This window comes from Notolabrus celidotus, chromosome 12 (genome assembly GCF_009762535.1).
Source record: "Notolabrus celidotus isolate fNotCel1 chromosome 12, fNotCel1.pri, whole genome shotgun sequence".
In the NCBI taxonomy this organism is placed as follows: domain Eukaryota; kingdom Metazoa; phylum Chordata; class Actinopteri; order Labriformes; family Labridae; genus Notolabrus; species Notolabrus celidotus.
The window spans coordinates 28714189-28736389 of NC_048283.1; the positions used below are offsets into that span (position 1 = coordinate 28714189).

Genomic DNA, 22201 nt, shown 5'->3' on the forward strand with positions numbered 1-22201 from the left:
GGGTCTGTTTGCCACCCAGAAGCAGCATGTTTACCGCAGCTGGTGCTCAGTGCTCAGCTCTTATGGTACAACTATTTAAACAGTAATTACACCCGAAACGCACAGCACTCCAAACAGATTTGTTTATCTGATGTGTGAGATTAATTCTGAATATATCAATTATTTGATAAGGAAACAACAGGTGGATATTTTGCTCCCTTCATCAAAGCAATATTTTACCTGCTTTTATGTGATGTCTCTGCAAAGTATAAAAAAACATATATTTCAAGCTGCTGTTGGTAGGAATGGAATAAAAAACGTTTCTCTTTTCTGCTGGGTTTGGAGAAAAGGTCATAATACTCATTGGTACTCATCTGTAAGTGAAGTAATTTGAGACTATTGCAAAATCTCTGTTTCCCAATGCCTTTGTATCAAGCAATGTTATATTTCCTCTTGTCCCCGTTATGATGGACCAATCATAGCTAATCTCCAATTCTGCGTCCTGATTGGTTAAGGGGCGGCTCCTACTACGTCCTCCGATTGGTTATGAGTCTGGCACTATCATGAGCGCATACGCCAATCTGTGTATGGGCGTGGCTTACGGGAGCAGAGAGAGGAGGGGGGGCTAAGAGGAAATCTATTTGGGAGAGGTAGTGTTAACATTTGAAGTCCCTCTCTGTCTTAACAGATGTTTACTCTACCAACAGCAGCTTTAAACAAACTAAGTTGTATTAGTGACGTCACCCATCTGTTTCTGAAACGCTGTTTTGAGGCCAATCGGTGGTGGCAGCCATATTGGATATGTTGAACTCAACATAACTGTGACGTAAAGAGGTGGACTTTGAGCCTCCTAGCCAACAGCTACAGTGTTCCTGCCTGTCAATCAAGTCAGCTGTGCCTCTCTTAATGTAAAACTCGTAATCTTAATATCTTCAAAATTGCTGCGTTATAAAAAAATTCACCCCCCTTACAGTGTGTGCCGATCGAGAAATGAGCTTATCAGACTACACTGGTCTTTTGTACCAGGCTGTTAAAATGTTTATTTTTGCTGTAAAGATTGGCTTCTTTGAATTTGCGTGTATGTGGTTTTTCAGTATTTCCAGAGCCAGCCTCAAGCGGATCCTGGATGAACTGCAGTTTTTAACACTTCCGCATTGGCTTAATTTTTCTCGCGGCTGGAGGTTGCCGCTTGGTATGAACCTTAAGAGTCTTTCTCAGTATTTTAAAAAATATTTTATTTTAAAAAAATATGTTTTCCCACTAAGCATGCATGGTTACTTTTTAGCAGTTGGATGCTTTAAACCACTTCGATGCAGCCTGATAAAGTGCAAGTTCCCTGTCATATGTGCCATCTAAGTATCCTGCTTTAGATTTTTTAAGGAACTTTTTTTACAGGAACTCCATTATAAATGAAATAAATGTTATTAGTAATGCTTTGATAATCAGCTGTAGAGTAGATTTGAAGTGCAGCTTAGTTAATGAACTTTTAGGTATTTCACGACTTGCTGGGAGTACACTGCTATAAAAGGTGACCTCTTATTGACATCCATAAAGCTTCCTCTGTCATTATAGAGCAGCTTGAGATTATCAAGTTAAAGAACTGAGGAGCTAAGAAAAGAACAGAAGCACTTGATGACCAAAGGTCTGCAGGAGAGTTGATCACATGAAATCAAGTCAGCTCCCCTCAGGAAAGATATGAATGTTTTTTTCCAGCTGCTCTAAAAGAGAGGTAGGTTGGCCTCCTGCTTCTAAATGTGTATAATTATTGTTGTCTTGGAACATGTCTGGTGTGGCACTTGGTCACTGGTCACAAGAGGACAGGATGACTGTGAAGATGTGTCACGTCAGGAGAGGAGAGGACAGAGGAGGATCATGTAGGGTGGGGTGCTATTACACTAAGTGGATTTCTCTCCTTTAAGTAGGCGTGAAACAGACACTCCCGGATCACTGGTCCAGACTTAACCGTCGGGCCGCTGCAATACATCCTGAACACAAACCCTCTGAGTAACTGTAAGTAGCCTAAGCAACCTAATTGATCCCACTGAGCAACATTTCATTCAGCACCTGTGCTGTTCTGCTGTCTTTATATCTCCCTTGGGTCATTATTGTACTTTTACTGCCTCTGTGCTCCTGTTTAACAGACTGAGCCAAGCTCTTCTAAGTTGTTTTCACACGGGTTGGAGGTTGTCCTTTGATAATTAAATAAACCGGATTACATTAAATCCAATGAACAACTTCTAAAGCAACATGTTTTTGTAAAGGACCTTCAAATGAACTGGTAATATGAATAAACTCCTTCAAGCAGCCAAACTGGGCCTGTAATGTGAGTTCAAGTTTAACACAGTGGGTGATACAGTCGCAGCTTGAATGCAAAGTATTCATTTGATTACTTCCAATGCTTTATGGTTATATGCAAACTTCATCTGTTGTACTTGGTGAATTGTGGTGGTTGCAGCCAGTGTTGTTAGTCTTTTTCACCCTGATAGTCTGGACAGTTTTTCCCTGAGCTGCATTAACATTTTATATTTTTATGATCTTGATTTTTGTGTTCTTCCACTTATGAATGAGGCAGGTAGTGAGATAGTGACAGGGAAGAGGCACATGCTGAGAGAAAGGTTGTTTGACCCTTTGACCACATACCATTGAATGAGGTAAAGCAGTATGCAGCGAATCATTGACTGACTGAGGATTTTGGTCAACCTGCTGTTGATCTGAAAAAGGAGCTGTATTGTTTTTTCAGATCAACAGCAGGTTGACCAAGTTGTGAGTTGTGCTTTGAATTAGGGCTGGGCGATAATTCAATAACGATAATTATCGCAATATAATTTTTCTCATTTATAAATATAACAAATGTTTGATAAAAAATTTATATAAATGAACCTGTAATTACAAGGAAAGGGATGCTAATGAGCCTTAAACGCTAGCTGCCACCCAACATTAGACAGGAGAAGAAAACGGAATTGAACAGCAAATCATGTCGCAGAGTGAGAGGTAGGCGGGGCTTAAAGATGTTCAGAGCAGAATGTTAACACAACTGATGCGAGCGACAGCGACACAAAGAAAACTCAAAACCTACCAGCTGAAAGCAGAGTCGTTAGTCTGACACTGTGTCGACTCTGCCTTTACGTTTAAATGAAATAATAATAAAGTAATTTATTGTGATAATTATTGGTTTTGCCATAATCTGGATTACAACAGTAGTCAAACAGGGCTATCCATTGTGTACTAACCCTACCTCTGAACAACACAACTGATGGTCTCAAACACATTAAGAAGGCAAGTCATTCTACAAATGAACTCTTGACAAGGCTCATGTTAATTAGAAACCATTCCAGGAGACCACTTCATGAAGCAGCCTGAGAGAATACCAAGATTGTGCAAAGCTGTCATGAAGGAAAAAGGGGGCTACTTTACAGAATCTAAAATATAAAACATATTCTGGTTTGTTTAACACTTTTCTGTTAATGAAATAATTCCATATATGTTCTTTCATAGTTTTGATGTTTTCAGTATTTATATACAGTGTTTCAAATAATTGAAATAAATACAAACCCTTGTATGAGAATGTGTTTCCAAACTTTTGACTGGTTGTGTATAAAAATGAAATCTAAATATATTCTTTCCTTGTTTGTAACTTTTAAATGTGCATCATGACAGAAAACATGACTGTATCAGAAAAAACATTAAAATTTCAAACTGTTAAAAACTACAGAAACGCCTTCAATATAAAAACTTATACCTCCTGATAACTAACATGTAAGAATGTTTTATGCTTGAGAGTCATTTGAAGAACACAGTACTTTTGTGTAAGCACACACACATCCACATGGGAGTGTAAGCTGCACTCATCTGTGTGCACACTTGAGTTTTAACCTCCTGTTGTTCATCAGACAGAGTGCAAAAGCTGCATATCCTGGACCCTAAGCCACTTACACACACACACACACACACACACACACACACCGCCCTGCTATGTAGTCAGCATACCCACTTGGTGTCATGGTGTCTCCATGGAAACCTATATTTACACCACTTGACTGCAGAAGAGTGCGGCCCTCGGTTTAGCAGCAGCTGTGGATTTCAGGCGCTCACACACTAAAAGCTGAGTGACCGGAAGAAAGAGAAACAGAAATGAGCAGCAAGAGGGTGAGAGAGATTCTGATTCACGCGTATCAGAGACATACGAGCCAACAAGAGCATCTGTTTGTGGTTGCCAGGCACGCAGTCTCGTAGTTCAGCATATGCCTTGATGTTCATATTACAGCCATGTGGTTCAAAACCACACCCTGAACCAACGCGAGAAGACTGGCTCATTGACAACGTCTGCCGTCTGTTTTCACATAACAGAGATAGTCCACCAAATTCTTGCTGCCCACTCAGCTACAAATACCAAGATGCACACAGTTAGAGCACATTAGAGTTTGTACTTTCAATCAATCTTCTTCTTATGCACAGTTTAGGAAATGATAGTAGTAAAATAAATGACAACAAATAAAAACTCAGCAAATTATAATGAGTATACAGATTCATGCAGGGTATAATGATAGGGATGGCAGAGGACACAAGATAACATTCACATGGTGACCACCCATTCCATCAACATTCAAAACAAACTATCAGTCAATAGTTTGGACACACCTTCTCATTCAAGGGTTTGTATTTATATTAATTATTTGAAACACTGTAGATTAATACTGAAGACATTAAAACTATGAAAGAACATATATGGAATTATTTAATGATTAATGATTTTAGATTCTGTAAAGTAGCCCCCTTTTTCCTTCATGACAGCTTTGCACACTCTTGGTATTCTCTCAGTCTGCTTCATGAAGTGGTCTCCTGGAATGGTTTCTAATTAACATGAGCCTTGTCAAGAGTTCATTTGTAGAATGACTTGCCTTCTTAATGTGTTTGAGACCATCAGATGTGTTGTTCAGAGGTAACATCTGCAGGTTTTCAGGTATTTCAGGTGCTTAGTGGAGTTTCACATGACTACGTTTTAGAGTTTCTCCCTCCAGCAAACTGCTTTGATTACATAGCTTGAAATCTGTTGCTCAAGACTGATTCGATCTGAAACAGCAGGCTGGTCTGAGCTGTGTGGGGCTGGGCTATGAGGACATCCAGCCTTGGGTAGAAAAATCACATCACACACTCAAACAAATGATATAAGTTGTGACACTTGTCTGTTCAACCAAACTTTATGTGCCGTCGAGTTTTAGTCTCACCCGTTATTTGTTTTCCTACAATGCACAAAGTTTGTCAAAGTAATTTGAGGTCAGTCAGCATTCAGTTTTCAGCCGACTAATCTGCTCCATTCCCAGGCGGCTGTCTTCATTAGAGGAGAGTGGCTCATTGTTTCACTGATCCTATTGTCAGCCTGGACGTCCACGGCTCTGGGGACACATCTGGCAGTCTGTCTGCGTTGGTGGCTGCCTTTCTTGCTGACACCATGACTGTTTGTAACTCTGTCTGCTGTCTTTATTCATAGTTTGTCTTGTTCACATCCACAGCAGACTTTGTTGTTTAGAGTGGACCAGTCTGTGTGTCTCCGTTTTTCTCATGTAGTCCCATTTATAGCTCTTTGCACACTGATACACCATTTTTACCTCAGTGGAATTGCTGACTGGAGTTATGAGGGAGGAAAACACCACAAATGTACAGAATGTGATAATATCTGATTACTTTTAAGGCACAAAACAGGATAAGAAGGAAGTCCAGAAGATACTTTTAAACTGAAAACCAGACTGAATGGAAATTGATGGAGCCCGGTACGGAGCAGACTAATATATTCCGTTATTTTTACAAGACCTTGCTGAGTCGGGAGTTTTCTAGTTTCCATTTGGACAAAAATATAGTCACTGACAGTTTCTTCTTTCCGTTACAGAAAACTCAAAAACTCCAGAGTGCCTGGGTGGCATGATTTAACTTCTCACTAACAACAGTAATCTGCCTGTGACCTTCATTCACTTAAATTATACATGTATCGGTGTTGTGTCAGCAGTGATGATGTTGATAATGCAGAATTCACCTATCAGGGGATTTTGATCATTGGTTATCTTGAACTCATTTGACACCTTTTTTGCATTTTTCCATCTTTTTGTTTCCCAGTTATCTCTGATCTGTATCTATGCAAACATGCAACCACATGCACACAAAAGCAGGAGTGTGTGGGGTTGTATTTGGGTCAGGAAGCCTGACGTACATGCTCATTGTGAAGTACATGAACACCCCTTCACCACCAACCTCACCATACACACACACACACACACACACACACACACACACACACACACACACACACACACACACACACACACACACACACACACACACACACACACGCAGACACTGAGACTACACTCAAAGAAATCATTTGTTGGGTGAACGTAATAAAATTGTGGAAAGAATTAAGAATTTAGTGAGACACAATTTTGTTGGAACAACTAATTGTAAATATGTTGAGTGAACATAAAGTATAAAACTGAATTTATAAAGGTTGTTTCAACATATTTACTAAGGTAGGATCTGACTTAATTGTCTTGGGTCACAATAACTTGTATAATATGATTATGGATAGCTTTTATTTTATTATTTTTTAGTAAGTTATATTTTTAGGCTTTTTTGCCTTTATTGACAGGACAGCTGAAGAGAGACAAGAAATGTGGGGAGTAAAGAGTGAAGGAAAACATGCAGCAAATGGTTGACCGGCCAGGAGTCAAGCCGGCAACATCTGCGACCAGGACTATAGCCTCGATACGTGGGGTGCTTAGACCGCTAGGCCACCAGCACCCCAATTGCAGTCACAGGCGGTCTCTCCCAACTCTCCATAATGGCTCTTCTTTGCCAGAAGCACGCCACCTTATGCTCTGGAGAGGTATTGCAGATCGGATTCCTACCTAAACCCATTAGGTTGTGTTGACATAAAGCAATCTTTAATCTTCTTCCATTGTAAAATTGTAACTCTGTAACTATGCTGCTGCCTATCTTGGCCAGGACTCTCTTGGAAAAGAGATTTTTAATCTCAATGAGCATTTCCTGGTTAAATAAAGGTTATAATAATAATAATAATAATGATAATAATAATAATAATAATAATAATAATAATAATAATAATAATAATAATAATAATAATAATAATCTTGTTGTTTTAAGGATTTTGCATGTCATGTTAAAACTACATGATTTAAAAATGTTTAACCACTAAACATGAATTAACACAATAGAACCTACACTACCATTCAAAAGTTTGGGGTCACTTAGAAATGTCCTTATTTTTACAAGAAAAGCACTGTTTTTTTCAATGAAGATAACATTAAATTAATCAAAAATACACTCTCCATCCATCCATCCATCTTCTTCCGCTTATCCGGGTCCGGTTCGCGGGGGCAGCAGTCTCAGCAGGGAAGCCCAGACACTCCTCTCCCCGGCCACTTCCACCAGCTCTTCTGGGAGGATACCGAGGCGCTCCCAGGCCAGCTTAGAGACATAGTCTCGCCACCGTGTCCTGGGCCTTCCCCGTGGCCTCCTCCCAGTCGGACATGCCCGAAACACCTCCCCAGGGAGACGCCCGGGAGGCATCCTAACCAGATCCGGAGGAGCAGCGGCTCTACTTTGATCCTCTCCCGGATGTCTGAGCTCCTGACCCTATCTCTAAGGCTGAGCCCAGCCACCCTGCGGAGAAAGCTAATTTCAGCCGCTTGTATTCGCGATCTCGTTCTTTCGGTCACTACCCACAGCTCGTGACCATAGGTGAGGGTCGGAACGTAGATTGACCGGTAAATTGAGAGCTTCGCCTTCTGGCTCAGCTCTCTCTTCACCACGACAGACCGGTTCAGCACCCGCATCACTGCAGACGCCGCCCCGATCCGTCTGTCAATCTCCCGCTCCCTTTTCCCCTCACTCGTGAACAAGACCCCGAGATACTTGAACTCCTCCGCCTGAGGCAAAGACTCCCCTCCGACCCGGAGAGGGCAGGCCACCCTTTTCCGACTGAGCACCATGGCCTCAGACTTGGAGGTGGAGAAATACACTCTATATATTGTTAATGCGGTAAATGACTATTCTAGCTGCAAACGTCTGTTTTTTAAAGGAATATCTACATAGGTGTATAGAGACTCATTTCCAGCTACCATCACTCCAGTGTTCTAATGGTACATTGTGTTTGCTAATCGCGTTAGAAAGCTAATGGATGATTAGAAACACCTTGAAAACCCTTGTGCAGTTACGTTAGCACAGCTGAAAACAGTTTTGCTGGTTAGAGAAGCTGTAAAACTGGCCTTTCTTTGAGCTAGTTGAGTATCTGGAGCATCACATTTGTGGGTTTGATTAACTCTCAGAATGGTCAGAAAAAGAGAACTTTCATATGAAACTCCACAGTCTATTCTTGTTCTTAGAAATGAAGGCTATTCCATGCGAGAAATTTCCAAGAAATTGAACATTTCCTACAACGATGTGTACTACTCCCTTCAGAGAACAGCACAAACAGGCTCTAACCAGAGTAGAAAGAGAAGTGAGAGGCCCCGGTGCACAACTGAACAAGAAGACACGTACAGTAGAGTCTCTAGTTTGAGAAATAGACACCTCACAGGTCCTGAACTGGCAGCTTCATTGAATGGTACCTGCAAAACACCAGTGTCAACGTCTACAGTGAAGAGGTGACTCCAGGATGCTGGCCTTCTAGGCAGAGTGGCAAAGAAAAAGCCATATCTGAGACTGGCCAGTAGAAGGAAGAGATTAATATGGGCAAAAGAACACAGACATTGGACAGAGGAAGATTGGAAAAAAGTGTTATGGACAGACAAATCGAAGTTTCAGGTGTTTGGATCACACAGAAGAACATTTGTGAGATACAGAACAAGTGAAAAGATGCTGGAAGAGTGCCTGACGCAATCTGTTAAGCATGGTAGAGGTAATGTGATGGTCTGGGGCTGCTTTGGTGCAGGTAAAGTGGGAGATTTGTACAAGATAAAAGGGATTTTGAATAATGAAGGCTATCACTCAATTTTGCAATGCCATGCCATACCCTGTGGACAGCGCTTGATTGGAGCCAATTTCCTCCTACAACAGGACAATGACCCAAAGCACACTTCCAAATTATGCAAGAACTATTTAAGGAAGAAGCAGGCAGCTGGTATTCTGCCTGTAATGGAGTGGACAGCGCAGTCACCAGATCTCAACCCCATTAAGCTATGGTATGGTACGCAAGAAGTGCCCATCAAGCCAATCCAAGTTGTGGGAGGTGCTTCAGGAAGCGTGGGGTGAAATTTCTTCAGATTCCCTCAACCACTTAACAGCCAGAATGCCAAAGGTCTGCAATGCTGTAATTGCTGCAAAGGGAGCATTCTTTGATGAAAGCAAAGTTTAAAGGACAAAATTATTATTTCAACTAAAAATCATTATTTCTAACATTCTCAATGTCTTGACTATATTTTCTATTCATTTTGTAACTCATTTGATAAATAAAAGTGAGTTTTCATGAAAAACACAAAATTGTCTGGGTGACCCCAAACTTTTGAACGGTAGTGTACATGTTATACTTACAGTATGTTGATAAAACAGACACCCATGTTGCTTTTTTTGAGTGTACTCTGTCTGAGGTTAGCAACTAGTTCGTCCACACTTTAGTATTACACATTGTAGCTGACTAAACTGTATTGCTAGCTGGAAGTCCTGGCTCACACGTGTCTCCCTGTTACATCCAGAACAATCATCCACTCTTGATCCGTTGTATAATGTAAAAACAAAAGCAACTTTACTCTGGTGTTCCTTTAGTGACACAAAACCTAAAATGTAACAGATGATGCTTGATTCCATTCTAATAGACACTATTCCAGACGGACACAGTAAAAAAACTTGTGACTCCAAATCAGTTTAACTTCCACTGACTCCTCATACTGTCTGTGCCACACACAATCCTATATTAAAGAGACAGTGTCTTCTCATCCAAAAATAAACTCATAGTATAAAAAAAACAACCAAATCATTTATGATTTTTACATTCTTTAACACAAAAATTTCTCAACTATACTAACGCTAAATAAATCTATAAACAGTCATTAATAACATGTAACATTACTTTGCCTCATACACACATTTTTCATTTATTGAATTCCCTGAAGGATCATTCAAAAACACCAAACAATCCCCGAACGGCTGATCGAGTTCTCTCTCTTGTTTACTTAGTATTTGATAGAATAAATATACCCTTTTCTGAATATTGTTTCTGTTTATTTAAGTGTGTCTTATTTAGCCAGAAGTCTTGTTTAGACTCCTGCCGTGTTTACTCTTATAATCACCAGCCAGACTGTGAGCATCAGGCTATGCTCACTTTGTTTTCCCCTTACGACTCCTCACATGTTGTCTGGGGTGATTTTACCACAGACCACAGAAGTTTACCGAGCCTCGGGCAGTTTGTCATGAATTTAGCGACTGTTTTTGTTTTTGTTTTTTACTTTTGAAATATTATAACCTTTAGTTTAAATATGAGAACCTCAGATGTGATCAAAAACAGTCCTGATTAAAGAACAAATTTGAAGAAGGATGGTGAAAGAAATATATCCTTTTTAATGCGGTTTAGTCAAGTGAAAAGAACAGGGTGGTTCTGAAAGGTCCATTAGTGTGTGTGTGCATGTGTGTGTGTTCTCATTTGTAACTCAGTCCCTGTAGCAGCTCAGCACTTACCACCCTCCTGTGCCGGAGCAGGGTTTCCTGCTCTTCCTTACTCTCTCACTCTCTCTTTCTCCGTCTGTGCTCGCCTATTCTAACTCTGTGGGAGACGAGGCTTCTGCTAAAGGAGTCTTTGTGTGTGTTGGAGAGAGGGAAAGCGAGAGAGAGGGAGAGAGACGGATACTGGCTGACTGTGTTAAGCCTGGCCTGGGCCCAGTCCCACAGCTCCACAGAGCCCGGTTCTGTTTACCTTGAAAAGCACAGACTCAACAGAAAAAAACATTCTCACATTTAAAAGTCTCTAAGCTGCCATGTTCTGCTCCCTGTGTGTAAGGAATGAATGTTTTTATGATGTAAATAAAGTCCGAGCACCTGGCTGTGTGTGATCAACATTATCTCCTCTGATTATTCTCCTCCCTGCATTCTGACTATTGCTATCGGTCTTTAAGTAAAGTCTGTCACTCCCATAATGTGTCCATTAAAAAACACTTAACCATTGCATAATGAGTCAATGACACTGTGGATCGTGTGTGTGAGAGTTAGTTGATATCCGACTCAGCTGTTAATGGTTAACTTCAGGCAGGTTAGAGTCCGCTCACTGTGCTATGTTCACGTGCATTCTTCCTTCGTGGTGCTTTTGCTCGGCTCTAGGCTGAGCAGGAATACCTTGAAGGATACAAGATTATACACCACTGAATGTGACACCCACATTGTCTCTGAGCGTGAGCCCAAACCTTGGAACTGGATTTATAAACACTCTCTCTTTTGGAACACTTAGTCAACACAAGGACTGTTTTTTGACGTGAGTGGGGTGTTTTCTCTTTTGTTATCTAAGGTTAATATTTGTGCTGTGAGGACGGGGAAAGAATTGGTGCTGAAATGTGTGGCGCAGAGGAGCTATTTGTCATTGTTAGCAGAGTGAAGTGTTTGATTTCTGTCTAATCAGCTGTCTCTGCCTTTCTAAGTACAGTTTACGCAGAGCCGAGGTCAAATGTGCAGATAGCAGCATCTCGTCGCCAGCATGTCATTGACATCTGCTTCAACTTCACCTGTAGGCGCTGTGCTGCAACATGACTTGCTTTCTTATCTTCCATTTATGGTTTTCATAGAGCTGCTGTCAACACAGATAAATATTGCTGCTTTGAATAGTTTTGATGGTGCTGAATAGCTTTTGATACGACAGTGCTTCAACACAGTTTTATCAGATGGTGTTACCTTTTATAACAAACGACTGTTTCAGTCTGATTGTTGCAGTTAAGCACTGATAGTTGATTAAACTGTATCATATACACTACCAGTCAAAGTTTGGACACACCTTCTCATTCAAGGGTTTGTATTTACTTTAGTTATTTGAAACACTGTAGATTAATACTGAAGACATCAAAACTATGAAAGAACATATATGGAATTATTCAATTAACAAAAAAGTGTTAAACAAAGCAGAATCAATCAATCAATCAATCAATCAATCAATCTTTATTTTTATAGCGCCAAATCACAACAAACATTATCTCAAGACACTTTTACAAACATAGGAGGTCTAGATCGTACTCTTTGTCAATTTATGAACAGAGACCCAACACCAAGACAGGGTAAGACTCAGTCTTGCCCCACCTTAATCCACCATGAGCATTGCACCTCGCAGTATTTAGCTAGTTACAGCGGCAAGGAAAAAACGTCCTTTTAACAGACAGAAACCTCGAGCAGGACCAGACCCATGTTAGACAGCCATCTGCCTTGGCCGGTGCGAATATGTGAATATGTTTTATATTTTAGATTCTGTAAAGTAGCCCCCTTTTTCCTTCATGACAGCTTTGCACACTCTTGGTATTCTCTCAGTCTGCTTCATGAAGTGGTCTCCTGGAATGGTTTCTAATTAACATGAGCCTTGTCAAGAGTTCATTTGTAGAATGACTTGCCTTCTTAATGTGTTTGAGACCATCAGATGTGTTGTTCAGAGGTAACATCTGCAGGTTTTCAGGTATTTCAGGTGCTTAGTGGAGTTTCACATGACTACGTTTTAGAGTTTCTCCCTCCAGCAAACTGCTTTGATTACATAGCTTGAAATCTGTTGCTCAAGACTGATTCGATCTGAAACAGCAGGCTGGTCTGAGCTGTGTGGGGCTGGGCTGTGAGGACATCCAGCCTTGGGTAGAAAAATCATATCACACACTCAAACAAAGAGATAGGGTTTGTACACAATGGATAACCCTATTTGACTACTGTTGTAATCCATATTATGGCAAAACCAGATTATTTCCTAGTTTTGATGTCTTCAGTATTAATCTCCAATGTTGAAAATAATTCAAATAAATAAAACCCATTGAATGAGAAGGTGTGTCCAAACTTTTGACTGGTAGTGTATAATATATCCATGCTGGGAAAAGGATTTGATGTTGAGACATGTTCATGTCAAAGGAAGACTGTTAATCATTTTCAGTTTCACAGCTTTTGGAAAACATTGATTTTAAAGCACCGTATTTGTGAGGAGGAAGAATGCTACAGAGCTCGGTCATTATTATTATTATTATTAAACTATTATTTAGAGGCGTGTCAGGAACAGATGGCATAAACAGCCACTCAGCAGGGCTGGATCATCTGTACAACTCTAAGTGTCCTCAGCATATCAGTGGACTGTTATGTAATCCAATCCAAGACAAAGGACTGTGTCACAAACAGACAGATGGAAATAAATCATCATTATTCAGGCTGCACCTGATGAAACGGGTTGGGTTCATCAGGCTGAGCTGTGTAAGACCAAGTCCAACTACAAAAGGACTCAAAGGAACCAAAATAATCAACATCATTTAATCTTGTTTTAATAGGGTTAATTGAAGGTTATCAGAAGGTGTAATTAATAGCATCGGATAATAAAAATAATAATAATAAAAAAGCTACTATTCACATCTCTCATTTATTTACTATAACAGTGACCCTGCTGTACAACATGTGAAATCAATGGGAACTATTTGTACTACAATCCTTCAGGGAACAACAAATAACAACAAAATAAAAATCTCCAAAACGTGATAATATTCTCCTCGGTGACTTTTTGATTTTCTTCTTCCAGGAGGAGAATGAAGGCGCGTGCCCCACCTCCGCCGCCACAGGCCCCTCAGCCTGCCCCACGCCACATCTTCAGAAACACAGTACCTGACGGGGGAGGGACATCAGGCATGGAAGCCAAGGAGAACATGCTGCAGCCTACTGTGGATTTACAGCTCACCTTGCCTCAGGGACACCAGACCTCTGTGACTGAGGACGGCAGGTACGCAGACGAGCACACGTTTACTCTGGGAGAATCAATCACTTCAACTTTGTTAATACTGAGATCAAAAGTGTAGCACTCAAACGTCTCCTCTTTATGTAATTATTCCTATGCATGAGTGTGTGCATGAAAGCTGCTGCTCATCTCGTCAATCTGATTCTATGCTCTGGCCTCATTTGCCAGTCACCAGACAAACAGTGTGAGACCTGTTTGCTGCGTCTGTTTGGGTTGCTGTGCCAGGGAGGCCTTGTGAAGGGGTCCCATTCCCGGTCTCAGCATAAGCTTTGTCTCGGAGAGCTAACAGAGGAAGGCTGACCTGCTAATGATCCCCGTCCCTAATGAGGTTCTCGGGAAATGAGGGATTCCTCTCGAGTACAGAACAACAAGATGCTCTTATAATATTTTAATAGACATGCTTTAAGCAAGTAGGAATCTCAAGACCTGAGAGCTTTATTTGACTGACAGAATTAAGATCACACGTGTCTGATGTCCTCATTGTATGTAGCTCGACAAAAGGACGGTCTGTATTGTATTACATTTAGCTTTAGCTGTGCTTTAGTTCATCTGCTAAGAGACTTCTCACACAATAACAGGTAAGATGAGGCTGAGGTATCGTACTATAATACTTTCATTTTATACACACTGACACCTAAACAAAGAGAAGAAAAATAATCTTTGAATAATGAGTGTAAAACCGGTTTACTGGGTTTTATTTTGTGTGTTGAAAGTTATCAAATATACTTATAGTACAATAGTATTAATAGTCCCTGTAGTGTCCACTTTGTGTTTCCAGTGTTGTGGTGCCGAGCTGATTCCCTGTGAAGGCACAGATATTTCACCTGAAAGACTGGGAGACAACTTGTGACCTCCGTATCAGACAGCTTTCTATTCCCTACATACTCAGTCAAACATTGCATAAGAGCCTGTAAGAAACCTTAGACTGGCTGATGATAGCGAGCTAGGTTGTGTCACTTCACTTCACACAACACTTTAATTCTCTGAGGCAGGACTGCAGAAAACTGGGAGAAAACCAAACAGTGTTTTGTGCTGCATTTTCAAACGAACCTGGTGGTATATCTGAGAGCATGATGGAGACATAAACTAGGTTTATGTGCCAAAACCAGTTTATTCAGGCTGCATTAAACCTCTGTCAACACTTTACATGCTATCAAGACAAATCAATTTCACTTGCACGTTGGCATCAATATAAATTAATCACAGCGATCAACTTGGCATCTAGTAGTTAAACTCAAAGTTCAGTTTAGTTTTAAATAATTCAGAATCAGTGAACAAGTTTAAGCATCACATAGTTGAATTGGAGTTACAACTAAGTGAAGTATTAAATCACCCAAACTAAAATATTTCACCTTTGCCAAAAATCTCTAACTTTAGTTCAGGCTGCCACAGAAGCTTTTAGAGAAGAGACCAGCACAGGAACTTTAGTTTTAACTAAAGTGTACCAACCTTATTTATTCAGGGCTTTATTAACCTTATAATAATAATAATAATAATATTAATTATAATAATAATAATAAAACTAAAATATTACATTTTATTTATAAAGCTCTTTTTCAAAAACTCAAAGACACTGTGCAATTGTTAAAATCAACACAAGCAAGGAACAAAACAAAACAACAGTACAATCACAAATTAAAAGCTAACTTAATAAGGTGAGTTTTTAATACAGGTTTGAATGTTAAAGGGTCAGAGCAATGCTACAGACATTATAGGAAAGGCTGTAAATATTGTATCAATTGGTATTAAAAATAAAGGGAAAATCCCTCTATGAAAAGAAATGCAAAAAAATCCAAAGAAGTAAAGCTGCAGGTTATTCACAGGTAGCACTCATCTTGTGGGGGTTGAAACAAAAGACATAAAATAAGGCTCAACAGAAGAAATTGCATATTAGAAAGAAAATCATAATCCCCTTTGGGTCAGGATGTTTGCAGGCATGAGATGGATGGTGCTGCATATAGCAAAGGCAGCACAGGTGATGCAATGGGTTGGACTGAATGCCGTGGCCGAGTTTGGTCTGCAGCTGCTGTGGCAATTAAAACGAGAGCAGACTGTGGGTACACATTTTTGTTTAGTTCTCAGTCTTTTGCGTCCTTTTTGATTGCTCAGATACTGTTGATACTGTTGTTGTTCTTCTGCTGCTTCAGAGTTCTGTTGCTTCACAGGGAACACCTCATACTATATTTCATATAGTGGGATCTCTCAATGTGCTGAACTCCCAGTGCAACTGTTCAGTCAGAAAATGCAGTGATTTTTTTCATGTATTCCATATCTGGTCATGGAAATGATTCTTGTACCAATATCTTGTTTGTTCGGATGTGAGGGTAAACTTCAGGTCAGTGATCAATGCTTGAGTTAACAGATTACAATATAACATGTATTTAAAATTACATTCTTTAAAACATTCCCGACGGTGCTTGTTCCGTGACTTGATTTTGATCATACAACCATGAAATGACCTGAGGAAGAATATAACACAGAGGGACACTGGGTCATTTGATTGCAGATGGTGGTTTTAGTTGTAGATTGTGTCCATGTGTTACTGATTGTCAATGGTGCCCTTTGTAGCAGTATCTCTCTCACTTCAGTCATCTGATCTGGCTGTTCCCAGAAAACATTGGAGACTGTCTCTTGGTTTCTTTATCTGAGGATTGACAGGTAGTACTGTGGGCCTCCTCATCAGCTGCAGCCCCCACCCCACCCACACACACATATAAACAGACACACAAAGCTGACTCTGGAGCCTCTGCTGAGGGTTGATAGACATGAGTAGTTTGTCGTATGATGGGTACTCTGGAGTTTACCTGTTATCATTTCAGTATGTCATTATGTTTTGTCTGTCTTTGAGTTGTGTAAGGCTCTTGGGAGTTTCTGCCAAGATGAACAGATTAAATCATGAGTATGAGAAGCGGCTTCTCTGTCTTCTGTTGTTTTTGGGGGTTTTGTTTAAGATTTTCCTGCAAAAGCTTCAAAACAGCTGTTTTTATTTTCATGTCAGAATCAGTGCCTTTAATATTGGATGTACAGTAGGTCTGTGATCCCAGGTGTGTAAATTATATCCTGTATGTCACTCTGCTGGCTATCACGCAGCTCTGCTAATTGAGTCAGGTGTGAGTGTGTGTCTGAATTGTTGCATGAAGTAATTACTATTCACTATGCCAAAGCTAAAGCCAGGTATTCTCAGTAACCCTATCTTCTCTCCTGCCTCCCTTTATTTCTCCCTGGCTTCCCCTTCCATGGTCCTTTCACCCTAACTCTCTCCCTCCCTTCCTCCCCCCTCCCCAATCTCTTTCACTTTCTCTCTCCCCCTTTCTCTCTCCTCCTCACTCCCGCAGTAAGGCGCTGATGGACCTGCTGGTTGAGCTGTGTAGCCGCTACCACCTGAACCCGGCGCTGCACACCCTGGAGCTGCTGTCGCCCGAGGGCCACACTTTGGGGTTCAAGCCCAACGCGCTGCTGGGCTCCCTCAACGTGGCCTGCGTCCTCATCAAGGAGAGAGTGTGGGAAGAGAAAGTGGTGCGCAGACCAGCGCCCAAAGTGCCAGAGGTGAGTACCGGAATCAGGTGATGTGTTGTATCCTGTGTGCTTTTCATTCAAGATTTCTTTTTTAAAGTACAGATTTAAACTACTGCTGATTTTTTGCTGAGGATTTAAGTGCAGAGAAAGTAAAGTGAATGAGTGAACATGATAATAAAAACATTCTAAAATGTTGGCGCTACCTGTTTTATTGTAATGTAGACAGATGTAATCCAGTATACCTGCAAAGAAGTTTTTAATAAAAGATAAAGACATAAAACAGCTGTGCAGTTTGTATGACGTGTAAGCATAGCTGCTTACACCGTGGCCCCGTGTAATATCCTTCCCTCCCTCTCTACCTTTTTACCTCTGACTGCTGGCAGACAGCAAGGCCAGTGAAACCTGTAAGAGCCAATTCAAAGGTAGGCAGCCAGTTGGGATTAAACTGGCCGAGCATGACGTTGGAGTCGGTTCTTTCGCACTTGGTTTACAGTCTCAGTGTGTGCTGATTGTCTTCATATCTTGTGTTCCTCTTTGACTTGTTGTCATGTCTTTTGACAGCTCACTTACAGATCTGAACTTCTTTTTACTGAACATTTGTCTCTTCCTCTCTTCCCTTTTTTCTCCCTCTCCTCTGCTCTCCTCCTACAGTTTGAATATTTGATGAGTGCCTTACCTTTAGTTACCATGCATTATTTCTCTGCTCCTCTCGGGGCTCACTGGCTGCTCTCTCTTCCTTTGACTCTTCCTGGCCTCAGGCCAGAGACTGACACTGTTTCAGACACTGCTGTCAGTCATCACTCTTCTCTGTTATATCTGTTGTTTCATTGAACATCTGGTCTCAGTAGTTAAATTCAAATTATGGAGACTTGTTTCATGAAATGACCTTTACTTCAAACACAAAAGCTCATGGAGAGCCACAGACTGAAGAGTCATTCTATGAATTCTTCAGGCTCTTGACCTCTGAGTGGGTTGTGTGTTTTTATAGAGGCTGATGTGAACCACTTAGTAAAAAAGAATGCTTTACAGGCTGATGTTTGTTCTCAATAACAGAACACTCTGTAGCATTGTAGTTTTAACAGGGTCCATAAACAGACCCCTAGGATCACATGTTTTATGTACACATACATACACATCAGTATAATCATCCTCAGTCTATTAAAATGCTCCTTCAGCTGTCAGCAACCAAAGTCTAACCTGAAGTTACTCATTATTGAGATGTCTCTCTCTCTGCTTCTCTGCCCCTCTCATATTTTACATTCCACATGTTGTTGTACTTTATAAGAAAATCAAACACCTTTCATAAGTTGACCATTGACTCACAATTATTGATTTTCTGTCTTTAAATACACTGAGTCTGAAAACAGTAACTCATTAAGATAACCTACAGTACTCTTGGATCAAGGTGTGGTGTGAATATGATGATGGTTGTCTCATATCTTCTAAGTCAGTAAGCCTTTGTTGATCTTGTCTTATTTTCTGTCCCTGTATTTATAATGCTGTCTCTTTCCTCTTTGCATGTCAGATTGATGTCTCACAGTTTGTTAAGAACTCTTGTTTTTTCTCTGCAGATTTCATCAAATCTGTTTTTTTTGCACGCAGCGTTCTATCTCTTCCACTTTTTGAAAAAGTGTCTCTTTTTTTTTCCACCACTGTCTCCTTTCTGCATCAGAAAACGGTGCGTTTGATGGTGAACTACCACGGCAGCCAGAAGGCAGTGGTGCGAGTCAACCCATTGGTACCACTCCATGCTCTGATACCAGTCATCTGTGACAAGTGTGAGTTTGACCCGGAGCATGTCCTGCTCCTAAAGGACAGCGTCAGCCATCACGAGTTGCCTTTGGATCGATCTCTGACAGAACTGGGAATTAAGGAGCTCTACGTACACGACCAGAGTCTAGGTAAACCTCAACTGCTTGGTTCTGTCATTTTAATCAGTCACATTTAAATTACTGCATTTCTGTTATAGCTTATAAGGCCAAATAGCTTTCAAATATTTTAATTTTGAATAAAACATCTTTTGTAAATGTAATAAATCTGAATATATTGAGCCTAGTCTTAGTTATTTCTCTGTGAAAGTCAGATCTTATATAGGCAAGGTAATAAAACAAGAAAAACAAAGCTATCAATAATGCAGATTCATGCTATGACTTCTCCAGTCTTTGTTACATACTGTAAGCAGTTGGCCTTTTTATTTATATCATGCACAGAGAAACAACTGCATCATAAGCCTTTGGTAAATCACATGGTTCTGCATACATTTTCAAACACGATCAGGCTTTATAGAACGAGGGTGTGTTGAATGTTCTGAGCCTGAAGCCCTTTGGCTGCCCTCTGACCTTTTCATAGAGTAGAAGATGAAGGTACATTTTCTATGGTAACATTAAGTCTAGCATTGTTGGTGCCTTTAGCCTTTCATGTCTTTGATCAGAGTGAACGATAAAGAATAAGTTGAGTAAAAGATAAACAGTTTTTTAACAGGACGCTGATCAAAGTAAGGGTTGAATATAAAACCTTCAGAGCAGCTCATTAAAAGGCTTCCAGTGCAACGGGCCACAAAACCAGCTTTACATTTGTTCTGCAGTGTAGCATGACGAGCGTGTAGATATTTCTTGATATGAAGTTTTTTGCTGTCAGAGTCAAAAACATAAATGCTAGCATATGTTGAGTTTCTGACTTTTAGTTCAATCTGAATGAACGTGGGAAAATAACATTTTCTTTAGAAGTACAAAGTTTTCCTTTATTTAGTCTCGGGAGCAGAATTGTGTTTTTAAATATGATATTGTGGCACATTACCATGGTAACAGCCCACACCCACGGCTATTTATAGTCACTGTTCTTGTCATGGAGTGTGATCTAAGAGGAAACCTTGTGTTTTATGATCATGGAAGATAAAAGCAGGAACATTTAGGACATTGCGTTATTTTCATGGTCATCACGGCTCTATTTACTTATCCTTTGTATTATGAAAGGCATGTAATGTGGCTTCACCTTGTGATGTTTTCCAGTACTCCAGCCTAAAATGTCTTCAGCTCCTGCTCTAAACTACTCAGGTATAAGTCACTAAAAGTTTGTTGGTCTTAAAATTGCAGGTTTTTAATCAAGTGTAGCTTTTTAACCCACTGTGTTGCTGTTTGTTAATTAACCCTGCTATTTGTTTTTGTAATTTTGATCCCCGTGTTGACTTTCTTAATCACAGCTTCTTTAAAATGAACTACTAACTCTGTCTACTTCTTCAGTCCAGATAACCTGAGAGTATAACTCTGGGTTTTTTTATTTGTTAGTTTCCCCTCACTTCCTGTCCTCAAGCCAATGTAATGACACATTTAGCTCACTGCTTTGGAGCCAGGAGGTTAGGTACAGTATATGAGGAAAAATGAAGCTTTGGCGCCCTCTACTGAACATATGTAGCACTGCAAAGAATTCAGCATGCTGATTCATGCTTGATAAAAGAATCTTACATACACTACCAGTCAAAAGTTTGGAAACACCTTCTCATTCAAGGGTTTGTATTTATCTTAATTATTTGAAACACTGTATATTAATACTGAAGACATCAAAACTATGAAAGAACATATATGGAATTATTTAATGAATCAAAAAGTGTTAAACAAAGCAGAATATGTTTTATATTTTAGATTCTGTAAAGTAGCCCCCTTTTTCCTTCTTGACAGCTTTGCACACTCTTGGTATTCTCTCAGTCTACTTCATGAAGTGGTCTCCTGGAATGGTTTCTAATTAACATGAGCCTTGTCAAGAGTTCATTTGTAGAATGACTTGCCTTCTTAATGTGTTTCAGACCATCAGTTGTGTTGTTCAGAGGTAGGGTTAGTACACAATGGATAGCCCTGTTTGACTACTGTTGGAATACAGATTATGGCAAAACCAGATTATTTCATAGTTCTGATGTCTTCAGTATTAATCTACAATGTCTAAAATAAATGAAACCCATTGAATGAGCAGGTGTTTGCACACTTTTGACTGGTAGTGTAAATGCACAAACAATTTAAGTCTGATAATCAAGAGGATTTAATGAATCGGATCTGTATAAATTCTACTGCTGCAGCCATCCAACACTGTGTTTTATGTTTAACCGTATTAACATCTGCAAACAAGGATCAGTTGTAACTAACTTCTGCTTTATTTCTTGTTACTTGTTGAATTAAACTGTTTAATTTCCTTTAATTACAATACACAGTAAAACTTCTTTCTTGTCCCTCTCCTCCTGCTTCTCTTTGTTGTCTCCAGACTCCATCCGCTCGAGCACCACCAGTTTGGGCAAAGCAGAAAAGAAGGGCCTCTTGGGTATCTTTCAGTTCAGCAGGAGGAAAAACAAGGTAAGACTTTTTTTCCACAGAGTGTAAATACCTCATCCTTGAATGATTTGAGCGCTATAAAATAAATGGTGTATCAGTATAAAAACTAACCACAAGAGCTGCATGCCTCTCAGATGTTTTCCGACTAGTTGCATGTCCAGACTTTTGAATGCTGCATGTTTGCTGTGCCCTTTGTTTGCAGGCAGAGACAACTTCTCTGGACATGGATGACTATGACGATAAAGTTATCCAAAATACAGACTCAGAATCCAATGTAAGTATTGCTAACATATCTAACAAAGTTCAAATGATATGAGTACAATTTAAAAAAGTGAACTAGCTTCACAATCATGGCTTTTGTGTAACTGTGAAGACAGTTGAGTAGTAATGATTCCATCAGAATAGTTCTGCATCAATAACTTGTGGATTCAAATTTAAAATA

At 40.1% G+C, this 22201-nt stretch overlaps 1 protein-coding gene across 7 annotated transcripts in view; it reads left to right on the forward strand.

Moving 5' to 3' along the window:
- cobl (cordon-bleu WH2 repeat protein) overlaps positions 1–22201 on the forward strand; it is a 71491-nt gene that overhangs the window by 8941 nt on the left and 40349 nt on the right. For 2 of the 7 annotated variants that reach the window (XM_034698583.1, XM_034698587.1), the window contains exons 3-9: positions 13715–13912; positions 17263–17473; positions 17827–17865; positions 19116–19344; positions 20452–20496; positions 21692–21780; positions 21962–22033. In XM_034698583.1, coding sequence (XP_034554474.1) covers positions 13715–13912; positions 17263–17473; positions 17827–17865; positions 19116–19344; positions 20452–20496; positions 21692–21780; positions 21962–22033 — 883 coding nt within the window. The remainder of the gene's footprint in view (positions 1–13714; positions 13913–17262; positions 17474–17826; positions 17866–19115; positions 19345–20451; positions 20497–21691; positions 21781–21961; positions 22034–22201) is intronic. The other 5 variants (XM_034698584.1, XM_034698588.1, XM_034698586.1 and 2 more) reach the window with 3 other exon arrangements.